The 22074-nt window shown below is 45.7% G+C and overlaps 1 protein-coding gene across 1 annotated transcript; it reads left to right on the forward strand.

Annotated features, from left to right (window-relative positions):
- Window positions 1-20031: 20031 nt before the first annotated feature.
- Window positions 20032-21472, forward strand: LOC119367596 (ethylene-responsive transcription factor ERN1-like). Its single transcript, XM_037633074.1, has one exon. It carries the CDS (start codon window positions 20108-20110, stop codon window positions 21029-21031), a length of 924 nt encoding a protein of 307 aa, XP_037488971.1. The 5' UTR covers window positions 20032-20107; the 3' UTR covers window positions 21032-21472.
- The last annotated feature ends 602 nt before the right edge of the window (window positions 21473-22074 follow it).

Genomic DNA, 22074 nt, shown 5'->3' on the forward strand with positions numbered 1-22074 from the left:
AGGTACGGCTTTTGCTTCTGCTAAAACTCCCGTGAAAACTAGCAAGACTAATCAAGTCACTAAAAACAAAGGTGCAACTTCTAGCAGTGAAAAAGGGGACCTTAAAATGATTAGTATTCGCACGAATTTTGTTGAAACTATAAGAGATCCTATTGATAAGAATGATTTCCTCAACTTTATGCCTAGAAGTTTTGCTATTTTACTTGCTAATTCTCCAAAGAAATCTGGTTGTGTGCTTAAAGAATTGGAGAACAAAGATGACAAAACTTAGATCCTACACGTTATGCCTAGCTAGGGGCGTAAAACGGTAGCGCTTGTTGGGAGGCAACCCAATGAATAAAATTTATTTTTGCTTTTTGCTTTCTGTTCTTGTGTGTTAGAAAAATTATGCTACTGTTATGATTGTGCTTTTTGTTTTTAATTTAGTGTTTGTGTCAAGCAAGGCCTTTGGGAAGACTTGGGTGAAAGTTTATTTGATCTTGCTGAAAAACAGAAACTTTTACGCTCATGAGATTATTTGTCATTTTTAACATAAGAGCGACTTTAAGTTGATTCTTTTTGCAGAGGATTAATAGAAAAATTGATCACGTCAACCAATTTATTTCATAATGTTTGGAGTTATATAAGTATTCGAAATTTTCAGATTGCTACAGACTGTTCTGTTTTTGTCAGATTCTGTTTTCTTTGCGTTGTGTGCCTGTTTTGATGAGTTTATGATTTTCTTTGATGAGTTTTTGCCATAGAAAAGTTGGACTACAGTAGATATAATGCAAAAAAATAAGAATATGTTTTCTACAACAGTTATAGTAGTGGTTTGGTTTCTTATACTAAGGGATCTCACGAAGGTTTTTGTTTGAGTTTTGTGTAATTGAAGTTTTCAAGTTTTGGGTTATCTTACGATGGATGAAGGAATAAGGATAAGCAAAAGTGAAAGGACATGCGGTGGCCCCATGTGTGGTTTTGGTAATTGATGACACTCTCTATGGACTAATGGTTGCATTGAGTTATATTTGAAGGATTTGTCCATAGGCTCTTCTTGAAGTCCATGTGTTGGTTTCAAGGAGTTTATGAGTTGACTAAGGTGCTATTAAGGAATTATCCAAAGATTGGTTATGTGGGTGTTGTGCTTATTGCAAGCATGTCTTGAAGAAGAAGATTGTGTGATCATTCATGTTTACCTTCAAGACATCATCCAAATGAAGAGAGTTGGAAAGATTCAAGGTTGGTCAAGACTAAGTCAAGAGTGAGTCAAGTTGATCAACTCACAAAGCGTAGAAGATGTACCGAGAGGGATCAAGTGATCCCATGGTATGGTAAGCATTGTCAATTGTGCTTTGTGTACTAACCCATGATCTATGTGAGAGTTCTATGTGGGGTTAGATATGTGTTCATGGGCTTGCGTCAAGAGGAAGATATCACTCAGCCCATGGAGAGGAAACATCAAGTGGTGATCGTCATCAAGATTGCCGTGTGCAAGTTTAAGTGGAGCATCACGAAGAGATCAAATGCTTGAAGCTTGCCATCCATTTTGGTGTCAATGGACTTGTGAAGATGTGCCGAAGAGTGGCTCACCCATAGTAGAGTATGGGGGAGTAATCATCTAGTCTTCATCGACCCAACGCAATCAAGAAAGGTGGTCCATCTTGAGGAGGACAAGTTCGTCATCATCTAGCTCAAGTGGACCATGTGCAAGGCAAAGGTTTGCCCTTGATAGGTTTTCTATTTTACCGGTCTCATGGTGGTAGTTGGGAGACCGGGTTTTAGGATCGATTGCCATACTATCAAGGGGGGCTCTCGATGAGTAGCTTTATCGTATCATTAGTAGAGAGCTCAAACCATTGCATCCTTGCATCATATTTCTTGGTACTTGTTTGGTTCTATTTGTGAGTTTTGGAACTTATGGTCATCTTGATGACAAGCTCGAGTTCATCGAAAACAAAGTTCACATACATCTTCTATGACGTTTTCGATGTTGGAGGTTCTACCGGTTCTTCTTTGTTGGAGGTTTCTCTCCTCTTTTCGTTGTTTTGATGCCACTCGTTGTCTTGTATCCAACAAGCTTGAGTTTGCTCAATTCGGAGCTCATTTGCAGAATTTATGGCACTTCTGTTTTTATTGGGTTAGTCCATTGTCTTTAGCTGTGTTTTGAAGGCATCCAAGTGCTAAAGCCTCTGTGGCGTGTGGTAGTACCGCGGTCAGGGTGGTAGTACCGCCTATCGGTGATAGTATCGCTTGTTAGTGCCGCTGGTACTACCACCCCTACTGTGGTCTCGATTTTTCTTGTCGGGTTTCCTTAAAGGACCACGCAGAGGAGCGGTAGTAGGGACGACAGTAGGGCACGGTAGTACCGCTTATTAGCGGTAGTACCTCTCCTACGTCCGCTCCAACTGCCACTTAGCTCGCTGCCCTCCTCTGTTTTCCAGCGGCTGTAGGGAGCGGCAGTACCCCTTATTGGCGGTAGTATCGCCCACAGGGCGGTAGTATCGCCCACAGGGCGGTAGTACCGCCCTAGTGCGTGTACTTCTTCTCCCTCAGCGCTGGTTGCCCTAGGCCTGCTTGCCACAGCGGTAGTACCGCTGTGGCAGCGGTAATACCACTTCGGCAACGGTAGTACTGCCCAGATGCGGGCTGCGGGCTGCATAACGGTTGGATTCGGGAGCCCCTATAAAAGGGGGTCTTCTTCCCCATTCAACCTAATCCTTTGAGCTCGTGTTCTTCCCCCATTGTTGACCTTCTTCGAGCTTGCTATCTCTCAACCCCTCCATGGATTCTTGCTAGTTTTGGGGGGGAAAGAGAGAGGAGATCTAGATCCACATTCCCACCAATCACTTTCTCCTCTAAGTGAGGGGAACCCCTTGGATCTAGATCTTGGAGTTCTTCGTGTTCTTCTTTCGTTCTTCCTCTCACTTTCCTCCCTAGCATTAGTTGCTTTGGTGGTATTTGGAAGAGAAGGACTTGGGCACTCCGTGTGCCCTTGCCATTGCATTTGGTGCATCGGTTTGAGTTCTCCACGGTGATACGTGGAAGTTACAAGTTGAGAAGCTTATTACTCTTGGGTGCTTGGTACCCTTGAGCTTGTTCCTCTTGGGTGCTTGGGCGCCCTAGACGGTTGGTGTTGTTTGGAGCTCAATCATTGTGGTGTAAGAGCATCTCCAGCCGCGCCCCCAGGGAGGCCTCCCTAGGCAATTTTTTCGCGCCGGCGCCAAAAAAAGGCCCAGTCGCGCCCCCAGGAGCCCGATTTTCGCCGGCCTGGGCCGAAAATAGCGCTGGCGGACCCAGGCCGAATCCGGCGCGCTGGGGGGAGCGCCGGGGCGCCGGGCGAGCGGTTTTGGCGCGAAAAAGTTGCGGGCCAGCTGCGTCAGCGACACCGCCTCGTCTTCCCTCAATGCCTCGGTTTCCTGCGGGGAATCAATGGCAAGGCTGCCGCCGGTCAGCTTTGCCATTGATTCCTCCTCACGGGCGGCGCGTCACGGGACGGCGCGCTGACGCCTCCCCTCCCTCAGACGCGTACACACGGGCGCGGTGTGGCTATATATGACCTAGCTCGCCTCTGAGCGCTACCTCTCCCAAGCTCCGCCGCCGAGCCCTCCCCCAGCCCTCCCTCTCCCTCTCCCGTGAGCCGCCGCCCAGCCCCTCCATCTCCCTCCCCTTTCCCGATGGCCGAGTGTTTCCCCGGAGACGAGGCGGCGGCCAACGGCTTCGGCCGCCACACGCTCCGCGAACTGGAGTTGTGGCTCCTGTTCTAGGCGAACATCCCGGCGCCATCGGACATGCGCGCCGGGCCGACGGGCTGGAGGCTCAGCAACGGGGGAGTGCCCATTCCCCCGTTGCCCGACGCCATGGCTAAACCCTCCTACTTCGCCAACGAGGTCGAGGTCGTGCGCGCCTCCGTCACCAACGCCCAGCTCTCCCTCCCCTAGTACGGCGCCGACAACCACGCGGCTTGGGCGGCGTACTTCGAGCGCCGTCAGCAGCAGCGGCTGGCGTCCACCAACGGTGCGGCGGTGGTCGACGGTCTGAAGAATAGCGAGGGGCACCACCTGTGGTGGGGCGCCCCCGGCCGCACACTTGAGGGCGTGCTGGCGCACCTTGAGGGTGGCAACAACCCGTCGTTGGCGTACCCCCCGGCGAGGGCGGCCGCCCCGGTGCACCGCCGACGCGACGGGCAATGGGCGCCAAGGAGGTTCTGCTCCTCCTCCTCTTTTTCGTCCTCGCACTCTTCGTCCTACTCCTCCGGCACTCTGACGCTGCTCGGCATCAAGGCCGAGCCCGCGGCGGAGACGCCGCTCGGACGGTGCACTCGCAGCGCTGGCATCGTCATCAACGAGGGCGGCCGGCGCGCCTCATCGTCGACTCCTCCTCCATGCTTCGTCAAGCCAAAGACGGAGCCGGGGCTCGCGCCGGTGAGGACGGAGCCGGGGCTCGCGCCGGTGAAGACGGAGCCGGGTCTCCCCACCGTGAAAGCGGAGCACGGCGAGGTCGAGCTCGACGACGATGCGGCCCTTGAATGGGCACGCCAGGACTCCCTGAAGATGGCGAGGGAGCGCCAGTGCGCCGCCCTGCGGCGCTTCATGCAGCGCCGCCGAGGCCGCGACAAAGGAGGAGTCATCGTCATCGACGATGACGACGCGCCGCCGCCGCCACCAGTCCGCCATGGCGACGCCGGGGAGGGGTCCAGCAGGGGCGCCCGCGTCAAGGAGGAGAAGGCCGACGATGGCGGCGACGACGACGACTACTCGGCGTTCAGCTAGTTTTTTTAGATTAGTTTATATATTTGCTATGTATGTAATGAAAATCCGTGAACATATCTAATATATGCCCAAGTTTGCCGAAATTTGTCGTGTTTAGCCGAACTTTGCCGAACTTTGCCTGAATTTGCTATATATTTTTATTTTTTGAACGCGCCTAGGGGCGGCCCTGGGGCCGACGGCTGGGGACCAACTCGCCCCCATGCCCATTTTTGCGCTGGATCACCCCCAGGCGGTGATTTTAGGTGCCCCCTGGGGGGCCAACGGCTGGAGATGCTCTAAAGCTCCGGGCAAGCGTTGGGGTCTCCAATTAGGTTGTGGAGATCGCCCCGAGCATTTTTACGGGTACCGGTGACCGCCCCCAAGGGTTGCCAAAGTGTATGGGTTCGGTGACCGCCCCCAAGGGTTGCCATTTGTACGGGTTCGGTGGCCGCCCTCCAGGGTCCCTTAGTGGAATCACAACATCTTGCATTGTGCGAGGGCATGAGGAGATTACGGTGGCCCTAGTGGCTTCTTGGGGAGCAATGTGCCTCCACACTGCTCCAAACGGAGATTAGCATCCGCAAGGGTGTGAACTTCGGGATACATCGTCATATCCGCGTGCCTCGGTTATCTCTTACCCGAGCCCTTTACTTATGCACTTTACTCTGTGATAGCCATATTGTTTCTTGTCATATATCTTGCTATCACTTAGTTGTTTATCTTGCTTAGTATAAGTTGTTGGTGCACATAGGTGAGCCTAGTTGTTGTAGGTTTTGTGCTTGATAAATTAACCGCTAGGTTTATTCCCCATTTGTTCAAGCCTAAACCGTAATTATTTTAAAGCGCCTATTCACCCCCCTCCTCTAGGCGACATCCAGGATCTTTCAAAAAGGCTAAGCTTGGGGATGCCCGAGGCACCCCAAGATAATATTCAAAGAAGTAGCAAGCAACTAAGCTTGGGGATGTCCCCGAGTGGCATCCCCGCTTTCTTCTTACAACCATCGGTATTTTACTTGAAACTATATTTTTATTCATCACATGATATGAGTTTTGCTTGGAGCGTCTTGTATGATATGAGTCTTTGTTTGTTTTGCTTTGTGTTTTAAGTGTTGAATCCTTGCTGGGCACACCTTTTTGAGAGAACTAAAAATTATGCTATGCTTGCTCCTATGCTTCACTTAAATTTTTAGAGCCATGGATTTGCTCTAGTACTGCACTTATATCTTTTTGAGGACGGTGTGCTTTGTTAATTCTGAAGAAATGCTCCCATGCTTCACTTAGATTTATCTGGGAGTCATTAAATTTTTAAGAAATTCTCTCTTGCTTCACTTAGATTATTTTGAGAGAAAGAAAAAAATTCTGCTCATGACCTTCACTTATATTTGTTTGAGCTTATCAAAAGCAACACATGAAAATAGTCCCAAAGTGATAGATATCCAAGGAGGATATAATAAAAACTTTCATGGAGATTATTGGACAAAATAAACTTGATTCTTACTAATGGTTTTGAGATATGTCGATATGATATGTGAGTCATGTTGATGAGTAATTGTGCTTTAGTAAGAATATTGATGTTAAGGTTTGTGAGTCCCTATGCAAGCACGAAAGTCAAGAGCTATGCAATGAAATTTATATCCTACTTGTGGTGCATTATTCGGTGTTACTTATGCTTAATGCTTGGGTACGAGATTTTTCTCTTTTTGGTTGGTCGCTTCTCAATCTTTTTGCTAGCCTTCATTTTGCACTAAGTATGATCACTACTTGTGCATCCAAAACCATTTAAACCAGTTTTGCCATATGAGTCCACTATATCTACCTATATGCGGTATTTCCATGTTGTTCTAAGAAAATTTGCATGTGCCATCTCTAATGTTCAAAATAAATTTCTCTTTTGTGTGCTCTACTACTCGCGAGGCGGTAAAGGGTAGCCAATATTTTCCATTCTAGATGTGTTATTCTCACGATGAGTGTTTATTCACTTGTCATTGCACGAGAGTATAGCAAAGGTACTAGGGATGCCCAGTCCCGAAATGAATAATGAATTTACTTTATGTTGTCAAATAATAAATTCTTTGGAAAGTGTTGGTATGGAGGGCACCCGTGGATACAGTTAGCCATGGAAAAAGTGAAAGTTATGGTGGAAAAAGGAATAAACTTTACTTTCTGTTTGGGAACCGCCTATGATGTATCTAGCATGGAAAGTGTTGGGATGCTCCAATTCGTTTTCATTGGTAGGAAATGTATGACTCTCAAAAATATTTTTTATCTCTCAGTTTAAGCTTTGAGATCTGGCACCTCTACAAATCACTACTTCCCTCCACGAAGGGCCTTTCTTTAACTTATGCAATTTTTATTTTGAATTTGAGTCTCCATCTTCTCGTATAAAGCACCAACTAATTAAGGGGCACTATGATCGCATTGGGCATTGGGTGTCGCTAATATTCGAGTGTGTTTCATGAATGGATCAATGATTGAGCATGATGGACTAGGGATAACTTGCTTTAGTGTTGATATTTTGAAAGACATGGTTGCTTGTTGGTATGCTTGAGTATTAAAGTCTTCATGTCAAAACTAGACTATTTCTTTGAATCATATAAAAGTCCATATGTCCATGCTATAAAGAAAAGAAATGTGATGAACATGTTAGGCATCATTCCACATCAAAAGTTCTGTTTTTATCATTTACCTACTCGAGGACGAGCAGGAATTAAGCTTGGGGATGCTGATACGTCTCCAACGTATCTATAATTTTTGATTGTTCCATCCTGTTATATTATCATTTTTGGATGTTTTACAATCATTTTATAGTCATTTTATATCATTTTTTGGTACGAACCTATTGACATAGTGCCCAGTGCTAGTTGCTGTTTTCTGCATGTTTTTTACATCGCAGGAAATCAGTATCAAACGGAGTCTAAACGCAACGAAACTCCTGGATGATTTTTTTTGGGCCAGGAGAAAGCCAGTGGGCCAAGGAAGCACCTGGGGGGCTGCTCGAGGGGAGCAGCACCCACCAGGGCGCGCCAGGAGGCCCAGGCGCGCCCTGGTGGGTGCTGCCCACCTCGGGTGCCCCATGAACTGCCTCTTTGTTCTATAAATACCCAAATATTCCAGAAACCCTAGGAGAGTCAACGAAAATCAATTCCAGCCGCCGCAAAGTCCAGAACCACCAAATCCAATCTAGACACCGTCATGGAGGGGTTCACCACTTCCATTGGTGCCTCTCCTATGATGCGTGAGTAGTTCTTTCTAGACCTACGTGTCTGTAGTTAGTAGCTATATGGCTTCCTCTCTCTCTCTTGATTATCAATACAATGGTCTCTTGGAGATCCATATGATGTAAGCCTTTTTGCGATGTGTTTGTTGGGATCCGATGAACTTTGAGTTTATGATCAGATCTATGTTTTTATCCATGAAAGTTATTTGAGTCTTCTTTGATCTCTTATATGCATGATTTCTTATAGACTCGTATTTCTTCTCCGATATTTGGGTTTTGTTTGGCCAACTTGATCTATTTATCTTGCAATGGGAAGAGGTGCTTTGTAGTGGGTTCGATCTTACGGTGCTTGATCCCTGTGAGAGAAGGGGAACCGACACGTATGCATCATTGCTACTAAGGATAACAAGATGAGATCAATATCTCCGCGATAGATAAACAGATCTCGTCTACATCATGTCATCGTTCTTATTGCATTACTCCGTTTTCTCATGAACTTAATACACTAGATGCATGCTGGATAGCGGTCGATGTGTGGAGTAATAGTAGTCATGTAGGCAGGAGTCAGTATACTAATCTTGGACGTGATGCCTATACAATGATCATTGCCTGGATATCGTCATGATTATTTGAAGTTCTATCAATTGCCCAACAGTAATTATTTTCCCACCGTTTGCTATTTTTCTCGAGAGAAGCCACTAGTGAAACCTACGGCCCCCGGGTCTCTTTTCATCATATTTGCCATTGCGATCTATTTTCACTTGCATTTATTTTCAGATCTATTAAGCCGAAAATACAAAAATACCTTGTTGTAATTTATTTGTTTCGCGATCTATTTATCCTATCTACCACTTTTACCTCACGTTATTTGCCTATCTTGAGGCGCCGTACCCGGAAGGGATTGACAACCCCTTTAACACGCCGGGTTGCGAGTATTTGTTATTTGTGTGCATGTGTTGTACGTGGTATGAGGAGGTTCTCCTACTGGTTCGATAACATTGGTCTCATCATTAAGGGAAATACCTACCGTCGCTATACTGCATCATCCCTTCCTCTTTGGGGAAATACCGACGTAGTTCTAGCAGACATCAGTACCTGAACCCTACCTGAACCGAATTAACTGAATTGTCGGGTCATTCGGTCTTCAGGTTAGGGTTCGGGTTTCAATTCCTGCTTATTCGGTCTTCAGGTTAGGGTACGGGTTCCACTCTCAAAAACCTGTAATGATGAAATAACCGAACTACGAAAAATCCAGCATGCATTTGCATCGCACAACCTGCATCCACATAGTACAACCCTCGGCTAGGTCCTGACCCACCTCTTTTCCTTCCTCCCTTCATAATCTCCCCCTCATGCCAGTCGCTCTCTCTCCATGGAGCAACACCACCATTGGAGCAAACTCACACCGCCATTGTTCTGTGCCAGATCCTGCTGGGAACCACCTCCACCGACCAGATCTGCCATCCTCCACCGCCATGTCTCACTAGTCTTCCCCACAGTGGACAGACGAGTCCTAGCACCGCCGCCGTTCTGTGCCAGATCCGGCCGGAAACCACCTCCACCGACCGGATACGTAGTCGGCCGATGAGCCCTAGTGCCACCACCTTCAGCCGCATCGGGAGGAGACGCGAGCGCCACCAGGAACAGCGGCCTGCCCACCTCGATCCATTGCTTGACTCATTCCGCGCATGGAATATTTTGGTTTTCGGGTACCCGAATTACCTGACCCAAAATTTTTCGGTAGTTCGGGAACAAGTATTTTTTTGGCAGACAAAAATTCCATTCTCATTTTAAACTAATTGAATTGCCCATAAATCGAATACCCGAACCGATATAACTAAATTACCCGAATGTCCTGGGTAAGGCAGGGGTTGGTAGGCAGCAATAGAAACGTCGGCGTTAGTCGCGGCGCTAGGGTGAGATGTGAAAGGCAGTTGTTTCTACAGGCGGGTGCAACCCACGGCGACATCCGGCTGTGACCTCGGGTATTTTAGCAGAGTTCTGAATGAGGAGGGGACTCCGAGGCGGTTCAGGAGCGAGGAAGGAGGGACGGGGTTTTTTCTGTCACGAGATGTCACCAGACTGTTCATATGTACTTGGCCCACATGTCATTGGGCATATGGTTCTATGGCCCAGTTGTGAGTGAACAAATTAGAACTAAAATATAGCTAAAAAATAGTGTTGCGGGGGCTTCAAAGCAGCTACCTACATTTGCTGAGTTTATCTGTGTGGCCAATGTAGTAAGGCTACGATAGTGGTAAATTTATAGACACATAAGTACTATGTAGGAATATCTGATAACTTTCCGTAGTAAAATTGTTTATGTGAAACATTATTTTGCCTCTGTTTGATTTTTTTTGTTTAGGCATTAAATTTAGAGAACCATATGGAATAGGCATTACATTTAGAGAACCATATGCCATTGGCATCCTAATTCATATATACACTACATAATATAATGGGAATTTTTTTGTTTCTGCCACTCTAGATTTTGTCAATTTTATTTTGTCAATTTTACTTATGCCACTCTCAAATTTGACATTTCACTTTTTCCACTCTTAGATTTTTATAATGTATCACAATTGACATTCCATGGCAAAAAACATTAGAGTGGCAATTCAATACTTCAAAACCACAAAGGCATGGTGGCGTTTAGTCCTCGTTGAAGGCGTTGGTGCAGACGAAGTCGACTTAGTCATAGGAGTTAAACTCACATCTTGTAATGCGTCAGATGTGGCTATCTTTGCTTTGTACTCTATTTAATACTATCCTAGTTACTAGTTGATACGTCTCCAACGTATCAATAATTTTTTATTATTCCATGCTATTATATTACCCGTTTTGGATGTTTATGGGCTTTACTATACACTTTTATATTATTTTTGGGACTAACCTATTAACCGGAGGCCCAATCCAAATTGCTGTTTTTTTTGCCTATTTCAGTGTTTCGCAGAAAAGGAATATCAAATGGAGTCCAAGCGTAATGAAACCTTCAGGAGAGTTATTTTTGGAACAAACGCAATCCAGGAGACTTGGAGTGGACGTCAAGAAGCAAATGAGGAAGCCACGAGGCAGGGAGGCGCGCCCCCACCCTCGTGGGCCCCTTGTGGCTCTCCTGACCGACTTCCTTCGCCTATATATATTCACATACCCTGAAAACATCCAGGAGCACCATGAAACCCTATTTCCACCGGCGCTCCGCCGGAGGGGGAATCGATCACGGAGGGCTTCTACATCAACACCATAGCCTCTCCGATGAGTTGTGAGTAGTTTATCACAGGCCTTCGGGTCCATAGTTATTAGCTAGATGGCTTCTTCTCTCTCTTTGAATCTCAATACAAAGTTCTCCTCGATCTTCTTGGAGATCTATTCGATGTAACTCTTTTTGCGGTGTGTTTGTCAAGATCTGATGAATTGTGGGTTTATGATCAAGTTTATCTATGAACAACATTTTAATCTCCTCTGAATTCTTTTATGTATGATTGGTTATCTTTGCAAGTCTGTTCGAATTATCAGTTTGGTTTGGCCTACTAGATTGATCTTTCTTGCAAGGGGAGAAGTGCTTAGCTTTGGGTTCAATCTTGTTGTGTCCTTTCCTGGTGACAGCAGGGGCAGCAAGGCATGTATTGTATTGTTGCCATCGAGGATAAAAAGATGGGGTTTATATCATATTGCTTGAGTTTATCCCTCTACATCATGTCATCTTGCCTAATGCGTTACTCTGTTCTTACGAACTTAATACTCTAGATGCATGCTGGATAGCAGTCGATGTGTGGAGTAATAGTAGTAGATGCAGAATTGTTTCGATCTACTTGTCGTGGACATGATGCCTATATACATGATCATGCCTAGATATTCTCATAACTATACACTTTACTATCAATTGCTCGACAGTAATTTGTTCACCCACCGTAATACTTATGCTATCTTGAGAGAAGCCACTAGTGAAACCTATGGCCCCCGGGTCTATTTTCCATCATATAAGTTTTCGATCTACTTTATTTTGCAATCTTTATTTTCCAATCTATATCATAAAAATACCAAAAATATTTATCTTATTATTATCTCTACCAGATGTCAGTTTCGCAAGTAGCCGTGAAGGGATTGACAACCCCTTTATCGCGTTGGTTGCGAGGTTCTTGTTTGTTTGTGTAGGTATGAGGGATTTGCGTGTAGCCTCCTACTGGATTGATACCTTGGTTTTCAAAACTGAGGGAAATACTTATGCTACTTTGCTGCATCACCCTTTCCTCTTTAAGGGAAAAACCAACGCATGCTCAAGAGGTAGCAAGAAGGATTTCTGGCGCCGATTGCTATGGATCCCCTTAAAGTGTTCTACTTAGATCATCTTCGATCTATATGTGCTCGTGCTGAAACCCCAAATAGCATAGTTGATGGGAAATCTTTAGATGAGAATGCTCATTTTGTGCGTCACCGTTTATCTGAAAAAGAGAGACTCTTATGGGATCAAATAAATAGATTGCTGTGTTATGCTTGGAATCTTTGTGAAATTTATGATTTTACTTGTTGCTCTAAGAACCCTAAAAAACACCTTCCCTACCTATGTGAGTTTAATGATAATGAAATCTTATCTTCTTATGCAAGGGGTGTTTATAGTTACTATGATATCGAACAAATTGAAGAATTTGTTGCTTTTAAGGGTGCTTATGAAGTTGCTTATCTGATTGAAAAGTGTGATATTACTCTCTACGAATCTGAAAATTTTGACATACTTAAATATTGCTATGAAAACTATACTCATAATGTCTATGTAAAAGAATTTATTGAGAGAATGACTGTTGCTTTGGAAGAAAATAATGATATGCATGAATCTATAGATAATGATGATTTCGATGATTTGATTGAAATATCCCTTGATGAACATGATGCTTGCTATTCTTGTGGCCATGATGACAATATTTATGAAGATGAATTTGCTATAGTTCCTTATGTTAAACGTGAGATCGTTGCTATTGCACCCATACTTGGTAGTTCCTTCGACAAAAAGCATGATTGCAATGATTTTACTATAAATTCTCTTGATGTCAATTGTGCTAATAATATGCAAAACCCTAAGCTTGGGGATGCTAGTTTTGCTATGTCTACTACTTGTTGCGATGATCATGATCGGGGTGATTCTTCTTGTGATTTTGAAAATTTATTTAAGCCCCATGATGATTATGAGATTGATAATAATGTTTGCAATAATATTGAAAGTTGGTTTGGAAGAGTGTCAACTTTAGATCCCACATATTTTGAGAATGTTCAATCTTATGAAGTTTTTGATACAAGTGGGTTTGGAGAGGTCATGACTTTAGTTAATGTTAATCCCACTATTTTGGAAGAGTGTAAACTTCGCATACATGTGGATCGTGTTACGAATATGTTTTGTGATATCTATATTGTTGAATTTTATTATGATCCTGCATGTAATTATTATGAGAGAGGAAAATATGGTTGTAGAAATTTTCATGTTACTAAATTACCTCTCGTTATGTTGAGATTGCAAATGTTTCTTTCTTCTTCCTTGCATATGCTAGATCTTGCTTGTCTTGCTAATTTGTTTTCCTATAAAATTCCTATGCATAGGAAGTATGTTAGACTTAGATGTGATTTTCATATGCTACATGATGCTCTCTTTGTGCTTCAATTCTTGTCTTTCATGTGAGCATCATTGAAATCTCAATGCCTAGCTAGGGGCGTTAAACGATAGCGCTTGTTGGGAGGCAACCCAATATTTTTCCTTGCTGTTTAATAATAAATAATTCATCTAGCCTATGTTTAGATGTGGTTTTATGTTTTAATTAGTGTTTGCACCAAGTAGAACCTTTGGGAAGACTTGGGTGAAGTCTTTATGATCTTGCTGTAAAAAAAACTTTAGTGCTCACGAGATTAGCTGCCATTTTCACTGGAGAGTGATTTTAGGTTGATTCGTTTGCAGATGATTAATAGACAAATTCCTCACGTCCACCAATTTATTTCAGAATTTTTGGAGTTACATAAATATTCGAAAGTTACAGATTACTACAAATTGTTCTGTTTTTGACAGATTCTGTTTTTCGTGTGTTGTTTGCTTATTTTGATGAATCTATGGCTAGTATCGGGGCTATGAACCATAGAGAAGTTGGAATACAGTAGGTTTAACACCAATATAAATAAAGAATGAGTTCATTACAGTACCTTAAAGTGGTGGTTTGCTTTCTTGCACTAACGGAGGCTCATGAGATTTTCTGTTGAGTTTTGTGTTGTGAAGTTTTCAAGTTTTGGGTAAAGATTTGATGGATTATGGAATAAGGAGTGGCAAGAGCCTAAGCTTGGGGATGCCTGAGGCACCCTAAGGTAAAATTAAAGGACAACTAAAAGCCTAAGCTTGGGGATGCTCTGAAAGGCATCCCCTCTTTCGTCTTCGTCTATCGGTAACTTTACTTGAGGCTATATTTTTATTCACCACATGATATGTGTTTTGCTTATAGTGTTTTGTATGATTTGAGTTTTTGCTTTTTAGTTTAACACAATCATCCTTGCTGTACACACCTTTTGGGAGATACACACATGAATCGGAATTTATTAGAATACTCTATGTGCTTCACTTATATCTTTTGAGCTAGACAATTTTGCTCTAGTGCTTCACTTATATCTTTTTAGAGCACGGTGATGGTTTTATTTTGTAGAAATTATTGATCTCTCATGCTTCACTTATATTATTTTGAGAGTCTTTTCAAACAACATGGTATTTGCTTTGGTTATAAAATTAGTCCTAATATGATGGACATCCAAGTTGGGTATAATAAAAACTATCATAGAAAGTGCATGAAACACTATGAGAAATTTGATACTTGACAATTGTTTTGAGATATAAAGGTGGTAATGTTAGAGTCATGCTAGTTGGGTAATTATGAAATTAAGAAATACTTGTGTTAAAGTTGGCAAGTCCCGTATCATGCACGTATGGTAAACATTGTGTGACAAATTTGTTGCATGGGGTGTTCTTTTGATTGCCTTCCTTATGTGTGGAGGTCGGGATCGCGCGATGGTTAACTCCTACCAACCCTTCCTCTAGGAGCATGCATAGTACTACTTTGCTTTGAGGGCTAATAAACTTCTGCAATAAGTATATGAGTTCTTTATGACTAATGTGAGTCCATGGATTATACGCACTCTCACCCTTCCACCATTGCTAGCCTCTCTTGTGTCGCGCAACTTTCGCCGGTATCATACACCCACAATTTACCTTCCTCAAAACAGCCACCATACCTACCTATTATGGCATTTCCATAGCCATTCCGAGATATATTGCCATGCAACTTTTCCACCGTTCCGTTTATTATGACACACTCCATCATTGTCATATTGCTTTTGCATGATCATGTAGTTGACATCGTATTTGTGGCAAAGCCACCTTTATAATTCTTTCACATGTTGCTCTTGATTCATTGCATATCCCGGTGCACCGCCGGAGGCATTCACATAGAGTCATATTTTGTTCTAAGTATTGAGTTGTAATTCTTGAGTTGTAAATAAATAGAAGTGTGATGATTTCCATTATTAGAGCATTGTCCCAAGAGAGGAAAGGATGATGGAGACTATGATTCCCCCACAAGTTGAGATGAGACTTCGAACTTTATGAAAAATAAAAGAGGCCAAAGAAGCCCAAATAAAAAACAAGAGGCCAAAGAAGCCCACCAAAATAAAAAAAGAAGAGAAAAAAAGAAAAAAAATAAGAGAAAAAGAGAGAAGGGACAATGTTACTATCCCTTTTCCACACTTGTGCTTCAAAGTAGCACCATGATCTTCATGATAGAGAGTCTCCTATATTGTCACTTTGATATACTAGTGGAAATTTCTCATTATAGAACTTGGCTTGTCAAATGTGTACAAATCCAATAATATAATTTTTTGTGACATGCATTAACATTTTGCTAGTCAAATGTGTGGTCAAACTTTTGAAGCAAACTTTTATGGGGACTAATAAATGAGGACGGAAATCGATGTGTTAACTGATCCAAAGGCCGAGGTTGTTAGGGCATCTCCAAAGCGGACCCTCAAACTGCCCGTAACCATTCGAAATGTGCGGTTCGAACGTGTTTAGCCATCCGACGCGGGCCTGTATCGGTCCGCTGAGTGGTTCGAACGTATTTTTCCCGGCAAACCCAACACAAACTAGGAGGGGTGTGGCTTTGCGGGAGTCCGGTCAGCTGCCACATATGACTCCGACACCCCTGGCCCACCCAAAACCCCTCTCGGACCCCGCGCCTCCACCCCCTCATTTTCTCTCCTTCATTTTTTCTTTCTTCCTTCGCTGCCGGTCCACCACCCCGGCCACCATGCCACATCCCTATCAGAACTCAATGGGATTCGGAGTCCTTGTGAGAGGTGATAACCTGTTGTGTGATCATGCACAACATGATCATGGAGAACGAGAATTAGGATGCTGCTCCAGCTCTTGAATTTAAGAACATGAGTGATCCTACCGAACTTCTAGACCAGAATCCAGCCACATTTGAAGAGTTTGTTCAAATGCATCAACAAATTCGGCATCGAAAATAACTCACGAGCAACTGAAGGAAGATCTAATTCAACATCTGTGGATGGTTAAGGAAGACAACAATGTTGGAGTCTAATGTTTGATTTTTAAAAATAGAACTACTGGAACTACTGCTGCATTTGGACATTTGAACTATTCTAGACTATATATGTGGTTATTTGAACACTCAGACTTAAAATAAAATTGGGGCCGGACGTATGCGGATAGCGATGAATGTGCGGCTTCAACATTCGTACCCGCGGATTGGTCCCATATTCGCGGACGGATGCGAGAGCAAATTCACAGGTCAACATTGGAGATGCGCTCAGAGCAACTCCAACGTGCCGGCCCATTTCATCCACGCGTGTCCGTTTGGATCGGCGTGGACAGAAAAATCGACCCAGCGCGCCGACCCAAATGGACGCGCGTCCGCTTTGCGTCCGCCTGCCGACCCATTCCCGGCCCATTTTTTAGCCTCATTTGCGTCAGCGTGGACACAAAACGGACGCCCGCCGCGCCTGCCTACTCCTTCCTATGGCCCGCTAGTTGGTGGCAGATTGGCCATCCTCTCCCATTCCAACAACAAACCCCTAGCCTGCCTCCTTCTTCGTCGCCGCCACCGCCCATTTTTCCGGTTCCTCTGCCACCTGCCAGTGCTGCAACATCCCTCCTACAACCGCCACCTCCGACGTCGCTGCCACCGCCGTCTTGCCGTCGGGTACCCGAAAGCTTCCCACCCCCACTCCCCGACACAGCCGCGACCAAGAAGTCGCCTCGCCGCCCGACCAGCTCCTTCGTCCTAACACCGGCACGCTCATTGGATGCCACCAGGGAAGCTAGCTGGTCCGAGGGTGGAGCGACTCCCTTCGCTGGCCAGCTCCTTCGTCGACTCCCACAAGCTGTTCGACAGTTTGCCAAGGTACAAAATGGACTCCGCCAACGAGTTCTTTTTTCACAATTTCCTTTGCGACTTCGACGATTCCTTGTCCGATGATGAGGAGGAGATTTTAGCTACCTTGTTGGTCCATCACCACCTCAATAGCCAGCGCCCGTCGTTCCATGGATCCATTCTGAGGCACCTTCCGGCGTTGAATCGCAACCGAGAGAGCAGGCGTTTCCTTCTTTGGAAGGACTACTTTGACACAACGAACCTGTTGTTCAAACATCAAAAATTCCGCCGCCGTTTCCATATGTGTAGGCATCTTTTCAACCGTATTAGAGAGGGGGCGGTCGGCTACGATGACTATTTCGAGTGCAAAGAGGATGCCCTTGGAAAGAGTGGCTTCTCCTCTTATAAAAAATGCACTGCAGCCATCGGAATGCTTGCATACGGAGTGCCCGGTGATCTCATTGACGAGTATGTCCGTACGAGCGAGTCTACATGCCTAGACTCCCTGTACAAGTTATGCAAGGCTGTCATTTATGTGTTTGGCCATGAGTACTTGAGAGAGCCAACTCCTCAAGATACAACCCGCTTGTTGGCGATGAATGCCAGCAGGGGCTTCCCAGGGATGCTTGGCAGCATAGACTGCATGCATTGGGAGTGGAAGAACCGCCCTTCTGCTTGGCAAGGGCAGTATAAGGGACATGTCAGGGCTTACACTGTCATACTTGAGGTCGTGACATCTCAAGATCTCTGGATCTTGCACTCTTTCTTTGGCATGACAGGATCACACAATGATATCAACGTGCTTCAGCTCATGCCGGTGTTTGCTAGGCTTGCCGAAGGCAACATCCCACCGGTGAACTTTACCATCAACGGCCACAACTACGACAAAGGATACTACCTGGGTGATGGTATCTATCCCAAGTGGACCACTATTGTGAAGACAATCCCCAACCCTGTCGGAGAGAAGAGGAAAAGATTTGTGCAAAAGCAAGAGAGTGCTAGGAAGGACGTCGAGCGTGTCTTTGGTGTTTTGCAATCTCGATGGGGCATCGTTCGGTATCCTGCTAATACTTGGAGCATGAAGAAACTGTGGGAGGTGATGACTGCTTGTGTGATCATGCGCAATATGATCGTAGAAGGTGAGCGCCCGGAACGTCTGTACTATCAAGGGTTTCAGTTTCAGGGTGAGAATGTTGTGCTTGAGCATGGAGGAGCGGCAACGTCTGAACAGTTCATCAAATTTCATCATGACATGCGTGATTGGGAAACTCACATGCAACTACAAAATAATTTGGTTGAGCATATGTGGACTCATGTTGGCAATGAATAGATGTATCTTTTTTATTCGGCTTGCAAAACTATGTGAGACTATTTTATTTATATTCGGTTTGTAAAACTAAGCTATTTATTTGGTTGTGGACTATATATTTGCTTATGAAATAGTGCAAAATTTGTGTGTGAATTTGTTGAAAAATAGCAGCCAGTCGGCCACACCGGCATATATGAGTCGGCGCGTTGGACGCACTGCCGACCCAAATCTCAAACAAGACGGACGCCGAGCGGGCGGCCGACCCAAACAGATAAAAAGCGGACAAAAACATCGTCCGTTTAGGTCGACGCGTTGGAATTGCTCTTAACATATATTTTTTAAATGCTCCATAGAGGTCCTGAGTTACGAGCCATTGTAGATGTTTTCCACACTGATGCAACATGATAAACAGTTTGGGGTGAGCCTGCTGCGTGACATGTGTATGATGTTCCAAATGTCTCCAAGGAGATGCCATCATCCAAAAACTGAGCTAGCCAGGGACACGCCCACCTCATCCAGTCGAGACCAAAGACTTGGCAGATGGCGAAGATGTCAAGCGACTCCGATGCATAAAACAAAAGCCAGGCGGCGCGGTTCCTGAAAAGTTGTTTTTCAGCCGCTTGTACAGACGCCACTATCATCATTGCCTCGAAGGCTCGAAGGCCGCCAAATGGCAGGCTCTCGACTCGGTCTCTGCAGCGTTTTGACTACATAACCACGGATTAAGGACGAACCGGTCTAATCAGTGGCCCAAAAGTTTACGGTTAGTGGCTGACGCATGCTGGTGAAGACCTACTAGTAGTAAATCGCCAGGAGATGTAGACCCCTTGACTCTTCCATCCTGGCTAATTAAGGTGGGAACATGTTCATATGGTAATCACATTAGGCATCTTGCTTGCTTAATTACTTGCCGGCTTGTTCAGTCAGTAGACAGTACCATATTGAGGAGGAATTGGTAAATCCCTATGAGGATTAGATTAGACCCCTTGACTGAATTAGTCAAGTGGGAGGATGTTAAAGATGGTAAAGATTGCCATGGATTTTTGCTTGCTTGTATGCACCTACGTATTTTATTGGAGAAAGTGGGAAATGGCATTCCACTGTCTAAACTCAAGTGAAATGACATGACTTGATGCGATCCAATATTAAGTATTTGGGTTAATTGTTAGAATATATACAGGGTCTTCGTAAGTAAATGTTGAATTAAGAACAAAAATCACAGAAAATACAAAAGGTCAATTATAGTGGCGATGCAGGGGTGGGATCACCACCAATACATTCATCCTCCTATCTGAAAATTTCAAACCATCCTTGAAGCCCCTATAAATCCTCCCATTTGCCAAGCAACCAGAGCAAACACTCTGCAGACACCTGTCTCCTCCTCCTCTCACACCTCCTCCAGCTCCACTTAAGCCAAGCCAAAGCAACCCGAGCGCACATGGAGCTCCACTTCCAGGTGCAGCCGCCAGTGCTCCAGCTGCAGGACTACTGCTACTACTACCAGCAGCAGGAGGAGGCCGCCGCCGCCGCCGCGCAGGCCAAGCCCACCAAGCCGCGGGGCCGGAAGAAGGGCAGCACCAGCCACAGCAAGTTCGTCGGCGTCCGCCAGCGCCCGTCGGGCCGCTGGGTGGCCGAGATCAAGGACACCACGCAGAAGATCCGCATGTGGCTCGGCACCTTCGAGACCGCCGACGCCGCCGCGCGCGCCTACGACGAGGCCGCCCGCCTCCTCCGCGGCGCCGAGGCGCGCACCAACTTCGCGCCCCGCATCTCCCCGGACTGCCCGCTCGCCGTCCGCATCCGGGGCCTCCTCCACCACAAGAAGCTCAAGAAGGCCAGGCTGCCCGCCGCCTCCGCCAAGATCCCCGGCTCCTCCTCCACGCCGCCCGCTCCCGCCGCATACGCCACAAGCAATAGCAATAGCAATAGCGACAGCAACAGTAATAGCATGGATGGCGCTTGTGGGGGCGCCAGCAGCAGCAGTAGCAGCAGCGCGCTCAGCTGCGACGGCGCCATGAAGCAAGGCGGCGGGGCACTGGACGCCGGGGAGGTGTACAGGCCGGATTTCGCTCCCGTCGCCGGTACCGAGGAGCTGGAGTCTTGGATGTTCGAGTCGTCGTTCGGCCAGTTCCCGGCGCTGGACGGTTTCGCCGCCGTCGACGCCTGCACGCTGCCAGCCGCGTCCCCGGAGGAGACCAGCGTCGCCCCCGCGGCCGGGATGGTGGAGTTCGAGCGGATGAAGGTGGAGCGGCGGATCTCGGCGTCCCTGTACGCCATGAACGGCCTGCAGGAGTACTTCGACAGGGTGTTCGAGGCGTCCGCCGGCGACCCGCTGTGGGATCTCTCGCCGCTCTGCCAGTAGCCTGGCTTCTTCTTCACCCCGTCGCCGTCGTCGTTGTCGTTCTTGCTCTTTTGCCTCCTGGGTGTTGGGGGAAAAGGCCCCGGGTGTATGTGTGCATGCATGTCAAACTTGGTTTTTGGGTGTCGCCAGGCAGTGCAGTGTAAAGAGGAAGGGGGTTTCTAGATTCCAAATCTGCTCTCCATTCGATGCATTTTTGTGTGCAAAATGCTCCAAATTTGTTGTGTGGTTTAGCAGACCACTCTGAATTTCGTGATGCAGCTAGTTCAGCCATGGCGTAGTTTCAGTTCTCGAGATATGTTGAGCCATGGATGAGAAATCGGCATGTTCTACTACAGTTTTCTGGTAGTTTCAATGGGGTTGTCCATCAGATTGCAGTGTTGCATGCAGGAAACCTCGATTGAGCAATGGCTCATCGCTGCAATGGATGATGAATCCTCGTGTTGTTGGTGTATGATCAAATGAGCCGAACTAAAATACCGCAAGATTTTCTTCATGCATTTGCTATTCGTCAGCTGCTTCAAATTGTAATTTAGACCAGCCGATTTTGCGCGAAAGCCCAAGCTCGAAGACGGGGCCGCGCAGGAACGACCCGGCGGCGGCCTCGCTGGGGGAGGGGAGTCAGAGGTTGACGGGTCCGGGTGTGGGAGGGGGAAGGGTCGGGGTTTAGAGGAATGACTGAAGGCGACAAGGCATGCACCGCTGATGGCGTCGTTTGGCGGCAGCAGGAGGAGGAAGAATCTACCGACAACAAAGTTTTTCCGGACAACTCACGGTTAGGTCACCACCCTCGGGAAATATCAGGTGCTCCCAAGCTCTAATTAAAAAAAATCAATTCTAAATGTTTCAAAAATTCTAAAAAGAATTGTAAGTGTTTATAAGGAATGTGACTACAACTCCTAAAAATTTCAGGTCCAAAATCCAAATGCACATTGGAAAACAAAAAAAGTACAAATTCAAATGTGAATAGTGTCAAGGTTGCTTTTGTCTTTTTTTGACAATATTCATGCTATATTTCACATTTCTGTTTCTTAATGTGCATTTGG

This window comes from Triticum dicoccoides, chromosome 2B, assembly GCF_002162155.2.
Source record: "Triticum dicoccoides isolate Atlit2015 ecotype Zavitan chromosome 2B, WEW_v2.0, whole genome shotgun sequence".
NCBI lineage: Eukaryota > Viridiplantae > Streptophyta > Magnoliopsida > Poales > Poaceae > Triticum > Triticum dicoccoides.